Source organism: Cryptomeria japonica, chromosome 1, assembly GCF_030272615.1.
Source record: "Cryptomeria japonica chromosome 1, Sugi_1.0, whole genome shotgun sequence".
Classification (NCBI taxonomy): Eukaryota; Viridiplantae; Streptophyta; class Pinopsida; order Cupressales; family Cupressaceae; genus Cryptomeria; species Cryptomeria japonica.
The window spans coordinates 218,771,714-218,782,095 of record NC_081405.1 but is presented as its reverse complement, the minus strand read 5'-3'; the positions used below and the strand labels follow the sequence as shown (position 1 = coordinate 218,782,095).

Genomic DNA, 10,382 nt, shown 5'->3' with positions numbered 1-10,382 from the left:
ATGTCTACTTCTTCTAATACTGAAAACCCATCTGGTTTCTCAATGTAGACTTCCTCTTCCAAATCACCATTCAAAAAGGCTGACTTAACATCCATTTGATATACCTTGAAATTCTTGTAAGAAGCATAGGCAAGAAGTAATCTAACAACTTCAATTCTAGCTACCGAAGCAAAAGTCTCCTCATAATCAATTCCTGCCATCTAAGAACATCCCTTACATACTGATCTTGATTTGTTTCTAACCACTTCGCCAACTTCATTAAATTTATTCCAAAACACCCATTTAGTGTCAATCATATTATTGTCTTTAGTTCTCAGAACAAGCTCCCATGTGTTATTCTTCTCAATCTGATTTAACTCTTTCTCCATAACTTTTATCCAATTCTCATCTTTAGGTTCAATCTTGGAAATCAAACATATCTCTTTGGTAACAATCCTTCTCTTAACCTTTATTTTGTCACCAATAAACTGATTTTCTGAATGATTCAATTTCACATACCTCAAAGTCTTCTAATTATTTTGATTCTCGGGTTCTTGAACTTCTTCAGTAGCAACAGCAATATCCGGATTAACTGTCTCTACCAGAGCATTTTGCTTAATGATCCTAGTCTGCACAGGTTTTGAAAAAAACATCCTGATCATCAAACTCATTCACATGCTCTGATATGTTTTCCATGACATTCATTAACCTTCACATTTTCACTTTCCACTATCTTCTTCAACATCTTTTTGTAACAATAGTAGGCCTTGATCTTAGTAGAATAACCCAAGAAGATTCCTTCATCACATCTTGCATCAAATTTTCCTATATCCTCATCTCTTTTGATATAACATTTCTTCCAAAAAATCTGAAAAATCTAATTGTAGGAATGTGACCAAACCATAACTCATAAGGAGTCTTACCAAAATCACCTTTTATATGCACCTGTTGAATGTGTAAACAACAGTGCTAACAACTTCTCATCAACATAGTCCTAGCACCATCCAAAATGGTTTTCTTCTTCCTTTCAATAACTCCATTCTGCTAAGGGGTTCTAGGAGCATATAAATGTCTTCTAATTCCATTCCTCTCGCAAAATGAGTCAAACTCACCAGATGTGAATTCTCCACCTCTATTAGATCTCAGACACTACAACTTCAACCTTGTCTCCGTCTCCACCTTAGCTGTGAATATCTTGAATTTCTGCACTACTTCTGATTTCTCCCTTAGAAAAGTAACCCACATCATTCTAGAGTAGTCATCAATCAACATCATGAAATATTTGTCACCCTGCATGCTTCTCACTCTTGTAGAACCACACAAATCAGTATGCACAAGATCCAATAAACCATTAGATATATACATCTTACTTTTGAATGAAGTTCTTGTTTGCTTTCCCAACTGACATTCTTTACATATTGGATTAGAAGGCTTCACAATCTTTGGTAAATCTCTAACAGCTTGAGTAGAACTTATCCTTATCATGTAGTCAAAATTAACATGACACATCCTTCTATACCACAAACAAATTTTCTCACCGGCAATCAAGTGAAAGATATTACCTTTAGTCTTAGTCCCTAAGACAATCTCTACACCGGAGGCATTTAGAATCTTGCATTTACCATTCTTGAATTGCAAATCATATCCCTTACCAACCATATGTCCAACAGTCAAAAGATTATGCTTTAATCCTTCAACATACAAGACATCATCAGTATTATGCTTACCATCAAAAGAAATAGAACCTCTACCACAAATCACACAAGCTTTATCATCTCCAAATCTCACTATACCACAATCATACCTTTCCATATTCACATATTTTCTTTTATCATCAGTCATATGATGTGAACAACCGCTGTCAATTACCCATTTATATTTCTCTTCAATCTTAGCAACCAAAGCTTTTTCCTCAACAATGTAGCTTGTAGAATTCACTAGTACCGGATCATCTTCCTTGATAACAATAAATACAAATTCGTCTTCTGAATTCCCATTCCCAAACTCTTCATCTGTCACACCTTCATCAGTAGCATAATAACATCTCTTCTGATATATGTACTTCCAGTTAGGCTTATTGGGCTTATCATACTTGTCATGTTTCTCATATCTATCATTATTATCAGATCTATCATATTTATCATGTCTTGACATTATTTCAAGACACCTAGAAGCAAAATGTCATATCTTATTACAAGAGAAACATTTCAAAGGTACCTTTCCATCATACTTACTGTCTCCCTTAGGCAATCTCTGAGCAATAAGCGCTTCAAGCTCATCCAACTCTCTTTCCTATTCTTCCATCTCTCTCATCTCTTTTTCATATCTAGAAACCCTAGATGAACTTTCTCCTCGATCATACTTTTGCTTCCCAGATACAAAGACTTTAAATGCAGTCTCAGATTTGCCATGTGATTCTCCAAATTCACTCAATTCAAAAGCAGAAAGCTTACCAACCAACATATCTCTTGTCACAGTAGTCATAGTCCAGATCTCATCAATAGCAACAACTTTATATTCGTAAGTAGGAGGCAAAGATCTCAACACCTTAGCAACAATCTCATCTTCCTCAAGAGTTCCACCGTCACATCTAATGTTCATAACAAGTTCATTTACCTTAGCCATAAAGGATGATATGTTATCATCTTCTCCCATCTTCAACATCTCATACTTCCCTTTCAAACTCTGTATCTTAGCAACTTTAACATGTTTATCTCCTTCATAAAAGGTCTCTAACTTTTCCTAGATCTCATGTGTAGTTTGCAGACCCATCACATTAGTCATCTTTGAATCAGTCAAGGCACTCAACAATGCTTCTTTAGCTCTTATGTTATGTTCAACATCCTTGATCTCAGTTGCAGTAACCAAACCATTCTGAGGAACATTGTAGGTATTCTTTGTAGTCTTCCAATAATCATCTCCAAGACACTTCAAATGACACTCCATCTGGTCCTTCCATATAGTGTAATTGTTTTCATCAAATCTTAGACTCTCTTTCTTGAACACATAGGTTGTCATCCCGGATATTCTCAAGCGATCAAGCTTCTTCCGAAGGATCTAGCTCTGATACCAATTGTTGGCAACGACAATGAAGGAAAACTGAAGGGGGGGGGGGGTGAATCAATATTCATCGGATTAAAAAATTTAAGCACAATCTCAGTATATATCAGCAGAAATAAGAACAAAAATGAACACAATAACAACAACACACATAACACCAAGATTTTGACGTGGAAAACCCAGTTAAGGGAAAAACCACGGTGTGAACCTACCCACAATAAGATGATACTCTATAGTAGTATGTATAAAAACTACAATGGGGAATGCACATGCATTCAAACACACTTCTTAGAGCTCAGTGCTCAAAATATAATGACCAGAAGGCTACAACCCTCAGGGAAGGTTCACTACCTTACAATAATATTCAGACTACAATCCAGTTTAGATGAACTAAAAGAATAACATCTCCAAATGCTTGATGATAGTTCCAGTTAGGCTCATTTGTCTGCCCTACAACATTCTTTGCTCAACACTTCACACTAAAAGATGAATTTGCTTGTTCGCACATACACCACTCTCTGATATTGCAGACACAACCACGACACCTGAATTACATGAATATAACACCTATTTATCCAAATCATCCAACCTTGACTATAAGGTCGACTCAACCCTCAACACCTAATTACAAAATTACATCACACAAAACATGAATCTACCATTGGACCAATACAATGTCATAGATGACATAGCATGGACCCAAATCAAATCCTTGAACACGCAACACCACCATAAATCTTGCCAAGATCAACCACAACACGCTACACCACCAAAAATGTTGCATAACATGAAGAATATCACCAAACCCATAAACTCTTCGATAACGTGCACAATGATCAATGCAGACCACCAAAACAAATAGGACACGATTGGGAAACACCAAAAAGCGCGTTAAAACCACCTGCAATAATTGCACCAACACCACTTAATCAAATCTCCATAGATCAACATACTAACACTCAAGAACACTTAATAGCAACAATTGGGACCAGAAAGATAGCTTGCAGAGCACCAAATTTCAAACCATCTGAATTGAAGATACACATGAACATCCCAAACACTCTCCCAAATCTGCAACGAAAGATTCAATCATACCGAAGCTCTAAAACATATCAAATAGCAACTCAACTCTCTGCAATACTGGAACACCAAAACACAAGAATATGTTGACATCAATGACAACAACATATCCTAGTAGCAACAATATCAAACACTACCTTGAATGTCAAAGGGTTTGTATGTGAATTATTCACAATCTTCTCAAGAGGAGCATATGTCTAAGCATACAGAACATACTAGGATCCCTCATAAATACAAAGTTAAAAATGTGGATGAGGTGTTTTTGTAATCAACCCACCTTGAACTACCACCTCAAGTTAATTAGCAGAAGGTTGAAGGCACCTTGAAAGGTCAATAGTAAATTGGTGATTACATTAGGGGTTGATTGTGATTGCAATTGCTTAGCTTTCTAGATTCATTGATAAAATAAATGCTACATTTTATGTTCTTAGGTTGATAAAGTTGTCTCGGTTATGATCTTATAACAACAATAAAAGTTCAAGGTCCATGGTTCATCATCTTAGGGTATTGGTTTGGCCTAGTGGCACTAGGAGGAATGGAAGCACCATTTGGACTTAGAGACACTACTTGTTATATTTTAATAGAGTAATTTAGACATAGATATTCACTGGAATACTTTTTCTAGCATTGAATTGATGAGATCCATGAATTGTAGTAGAGGGCACTCATGGTTCTCAACATGAGAACTACTTAGAGCTCTTTCATTATGTTGATTATTAAAAAAAATCATAAATGACCTAAAATATTATATATTTAGCCCCACATGACTTAGATGTCACCATGTCGAAGTCATTTGTAAGGCCCGCCTTTGCAAGTACCCTTGCTACACCATAATATCAATGTATTTTTATGGTATTACTATTTTGATTATAATTTTTAAAATATAGATTGATAATTTTATAGTAAGATGATCATATTTGAATGCATGTGAATCACATGTATTAAATATTTTACATATTTTAGAATCTATCTATATGATATGATCTATTAAGATGTCCATTTTGTTAAGGTTGATTTGATACAAATTAGAACACTAGAAATGTGGTGTGTATAGTGTGCATGAGTGTACTCCTTGGATTTTATTACTTAATAACTCCAAAAACATTAAAATTTGAATGTGAAATATTTATGCAAATTATTACATTGGCAAAGATGGATTCTTCACTGAGCTCACCAAAGTTATAGAAATATTATAGTACAAATGAGACAAAAAATAAATTTGAACAAAAATCACAACCAAAGTAATGATCAAAGGGAAACAATTCCTATCAACTTCAATGTATATGTAGTAAAAAAATGACTATTTTTGGAAAGATGTGGCTATGAATGTTTAACTAACTAGATAAGACAAATCATGGGGTTAGATTGGATGGCTATACTTGCACAATTTTTTCCTAATATACAATTAAGAATTTAGGAGGACTGTATCACACACAAAAAATAGATTTTAAGCATGCTATAGAAAAATATACCTTTTGAATGGGTAGCGAGTTGCGTTAATAATCATTTGAGATTATTTCAATGTGAATTTATGTATTGCTTTTACCAGCCTTCATATCTAAAATTCATGAATTTTGTTCTTAGTGAAATAGTTTCTATCATCTACAAAATAGAGCTAGCCACTTAATCAACCTCCCTTTATTGTCATAATATTACAACATTCTATTAAAATGAGAATAAGCCACCTCATCTATCTCTCCTTTTAAATGGGATGCACAAGAGACAAAATTAATTCCTAATGTTCATATCACTCATGTAGTCAACACTAAATTCCACTAAAAATAGCTTAGGCACTAATAATGCTTAAAGTAGTAGATCTAACATATTATAGTAATAAATGACATTGAAAACATAGAACATCATAGCCTACCTTTACAACAATGTCACAAATTTAAAGATTGGGACAATGGATCATATTCTCAAGATCATTGTGACTATTAGCCTTTGACTTCTAAAAACGCCACTCCTTATGATGGATGGGATTGGACACCTTCTACCTTGTCTCGTGGGAAAATAGTGCATCTTGGTTGTTGTAACTCTAAGAAAAAAATTTACTCTAGAGTTGGTCATCTCTTTGGTCCATATGACTCAATTGATGGAAATCCAAATGATAAAGATCCTCCTCCCTTAGGATTTTCTTTAGCTACCTAGGCTTTGTTTGGGCTTGGCATTTTTGTTAATTCATCTTTGTGTTGGACCTCATCCAATTAAACTTTATGAATGTGATTGTTTACCACCCTCTTTTATTTTGAATATTCTACTATCTTTTACTTAATAGAATTAAATAAAAATATTCATAAAAAATGATAATATAATTTAATACATTAAATAACTTTTAAATTAATAAATAAGAAAAAATATCTAACAAATTTTATAATTTCTTTTTAAAATAATGAATTAGTTTATTTATTCAATGCATCTTTGGTCAACTTATAAATTATATAAAAAAATTTGGCTTCTATTTATTGGAATCTTCTTTTTGTTTGCTTTGTAATTTCAAAATAAATTATGAGATAGTTTATTTATACAATACATCTTTGGTCAATCTATAGACTCATTAATTTATTTATACAGTATATCTTTGATCAATCTATAAACTCATTAAGTATATAGAATTTTTTTACTTCTATTTATTTATGGAGAAGATTTGAACTTAGCACCAATACCTCCAACATAATTGTATCATTACACCAAATACCCTTAAACTTTCATTTATTGGAATCTTCCTTTTGTTTGTTTTGTAACTTTCAAATAATTTTTATTTTATTAATATATAATTATCACACTATTCCTATTTAAAAATTTTAAAATGTCAAATGACTTTTTCCTCGACAGGCATAAATAGTTTGGAGTTCCAGCCTTGCGGACTATAAAACAATGGGGATGAAATGCAGAGTTGCTGATGAGTAAGTCGCTCCTTGCTCTGGGAGGAAAGCAGAGGCAGAGGCAGATGGAGGGACGCATTGTAATTAAAATGGTGTGCCTGGCGTTGGCATTTGGGTCATTTTCTGTTAAGAAAGGGAGAGTAGTAGCAGAGGCAGAGCTGACAGGAGCAGGTCATGGTGATGGTGACAAGAGGGATGCGGAAGCTCTTCTGTCAATCAAGAGCGCCATTACTGTCGACCCACTGCAATCTCTCTCCACCTGGACTGCAAACACATCATCCAGCCTGTGCTCATGGAATGGGATTTGGTGCAGAAAGCATACCAACAGAGTAGTGGCCATCATTCTTCCTCAATTGGGATTGGAAGGTACCATTTCTCGCTCCATAGGAACCCTCTCCTTACTGCAAACTTTGAATCTCTCAGTCAATTCTTTCACTGGAAGGATTCCACCTCAGATTGGCCGATTGAAAGAGTTGAGGGTTCTCGACCTCAACACTAATAATCTCATGGGTTCCATCCCCACTTCTCTTGCTAATTGCACACACATTCAGTGGATCGGGCTTTCACATAACAACTTGACAGGGAGCATACCGGAAGACTTTGGTGGCCTGAAAAACATACAGCATCTCCGCTTGTCCTACAATGGTTTGGGTGGAAGCATTCCAAATTCTCTGGGGAACTGCACTTCTCTGTTGCATTTGACCCTTGCGTACAACTTCTTGACGGGTGGCATTCCATCTGAAGTGGGGAGATTGAGGAAATTGCAATACTTTTCCCTGCGGTCCAACAGGTTGAAGTCTCAAATCCCTGCAGCTCTGGGTAATTGTTCTTCTCTTGAGATACTGTTTCTGTCGGGTAACTCACTGATCGGCAATATAACACCTGAACTGGGAAATTTGAAACAGCTTCTCCAATTATCACTGTATGGCCCTGGCAATCTTACAGGCTCTATCCCTGCAGAAATAGGGAATTGCAGCAATCTTGTGTGGCTTGATGTTGGAATGAACCTAATTAAGGGACCATTGCCCATTACTCTTGCAATGCTTCCTCTCTCCACACTTTCTCTAGTTGAAAACCTGTTTGAAGGAGAACTACCAGAAGCCCTTTTCAATATGACCCAATTGACCAAGTTAGATATAGGTGCAAACAAGTTCAGAGGAATCATTCCCCCAGGAGTTGGAAAGTTAACAGCGTTGAACTTTTTGAATTTTGGTACAAATAGGCTGACAGGTAGCATGCCTCAAGAAATAACCAATTTGACCCTACTTGAAAATCTTTACCTCGACACAAACAATCTGACAGGTCCTCTTCCAAAAGACATAGAAAGGCTCCAATCTTTGAAAATTTTGTTTCTCTTTTCCAACAATTTAAGTGGATCTATACCATTTAGGATCAGTGAACTCAAGAATCTTACTCAGTTAGCCATCCACAGCAATAAAATTTCTGGGGCTATTCCTGAAAACATTGGCAGTTTGACTTCGCTGGAGAAACTAGATGCATCTGATAATCAGCTGGTGGGACAAATCCCTCAATCCATGGGCAACTGCAAGTCTATAACCGATTTGATATTGAGCGACAACTTTTTGTCTGGAAGAGTTCCAGCAACATTGGTTAACTGCACAGCGTTGAGGAGACTAAAGCTGTCTAGGAACTCATTGTATGGAGATATACATATTGATTTTTCTTCTTCCATAGAAATTCTGTCTGCATATTCTAATAACTTATCTGGCACCCTGCCTGCATTGTTGGGCAATTTTACGCAGCTCAAGCTTCTGGATTTCAGCAAGAACAGATTTACAGGGGAGCTTTCTTCACACCTTGCAAATTGTCAAGAGTTAAGGGTTCTAAGTCTTGGCTCTAATGAATTTGAGGGTCATATTCCTCTATGGATCACAAACCTTACCAGCTTGCAGGTGTTAGATTTATCCAACAATAAATTTGTGGGAACAATTCCCTCTTTTCTGCAGGGCCTGCAGGGATTTGCACACCCTGAATCTTCGAAATTGATTGGTGTGATGGCTAATACACTCTATGAGGAAATACCAGTAATAATCAAAGGAAACCAGTACATACTCCAGTACGTGTTGGCAGCAAACACCATATTAGACTTGTCAAATAATGATTTGAGTGGGGAAATACCTCTGAGCATCGGGAGTCTGATTAGCATGAGATTGTTAAATCTGTCTGGAAACCATTTGGAAGGAAACATTCCAGCATCCTTGGGCCAAATATCAACTCTGGAACAGTTGGACTTGTCTCAAAATAGTCTTACTGGGAAAATACCAGAGGAGCTCTCTAAATTGTTCCTATTAGCCTACCTGAATGTTTCCTTCAATAGTATATGTGGGCTAATCCCTAGAGGAGCACAGTTTTCCACTTTCAGTGAGAGATCATATTTAGGAAATCCTGAGTGTTTATGTGGGTACCCTTTACAAAGTTGTAAAAAGAGTACATCTCCAACCATGGCTATACCTTCAAAAACGGTGGAAAAATCAATGTGGACTAAGGTGGATGAGCAGGTGTCTGTGATTGGTGTAGGGTTAGGGTTTGGAATTGGATTTGGTGCAGTAATATGGTCAATAATAGGGTGGGAAAGACCAAGGCATGTGTTATTAGGTTCTGTAATATAGTAAATTATATGAAGATAGGGAAGGGGTTATTCTTCTTGTTGTTTCTGGATTCTATTGTGTGCTTTTTTCATCAACATTTGGATGAGCGCAGAGTTATCTTTTTTCTGATTATCTTTAAAATATATGTATGATCATCATGTTCATCTGATCATTTGAAAAATATTACAAATATATTTTGAGTTGTCTGTTTTACAATACATTATTATGCAATTCAATTGTGATTTAAATTCATGACCTACTTTCTATCAGTCCATGTGTCAACCAATTCTTGTTGTATGACAATAATTCTATTCAATGCTGTTGTCAACATTTATTTATAAATAAAGATTATTTTTTATTTTTTATTTTTTAAATCAACCATGCATGGTATGGATGTATGTATGATGTACATAGTTCAATTTTTTTGGTAGAATAGTTGTTGTTCTTTGACAAACACCAAAATATGTGATTTTGTATACAAGTTAAAATTAACTTGATTCTTTGTATTTTTATGATTTTTCAATAAAAATATATTGATGTGGGGCCATTTCAATGTAAAAGATCAATTTATATAAATTGATTGACTAGTATAAAATGATTGATAAATTTATATCTACTGATGTAAATTGATTGATTGGTATATAAGTTAATATCAATAAAAAATATTTTGATTGTGAAATTTATATCAATAAGATAATTTATTTTTTACAGATTAATATCAATATCAATTTTTATTTATAAATTGACAAATTGAAATCAGTAGCAATTG

The 10,382-nt window shown here is 35.1% G+C and overlaps 1 protein-coding gene across 1 annotated transcript; it reads left to right on the top strand.

The window, feature by feature from the left end:
- The first annotated feature begins 7,021 nt into the window (after nucleotides 1-7,021).
- LOC131857117 (probable leucine-rich repeat receptor-like protein kinase At1g35710) lies at nucleotides 7,022-9,634 on the top strand. Its single transcript, XM_059209215.1, has one exon. It carries the CDS (start codon nucleotides 7,022-7,024, stop codon nucleotides 9,632-9,634), a length of 2,613 nt encoding a protein of 870 aa, XP_059065198.1.
- The last annotated feature ends 748 nt before the right edge of the window (nucleotides 9,635-10,382 follow it).

Excerpts from the sequence above, each read along its gene's own strand:
- LOC131857117 (XM_059209215.1), top strand. The coding sequence starts at position 7,022 with ATGAGTAAGTCGCTCCTTGCTCTGGGAGGAAAGCAGAGGCAGAGGCAG.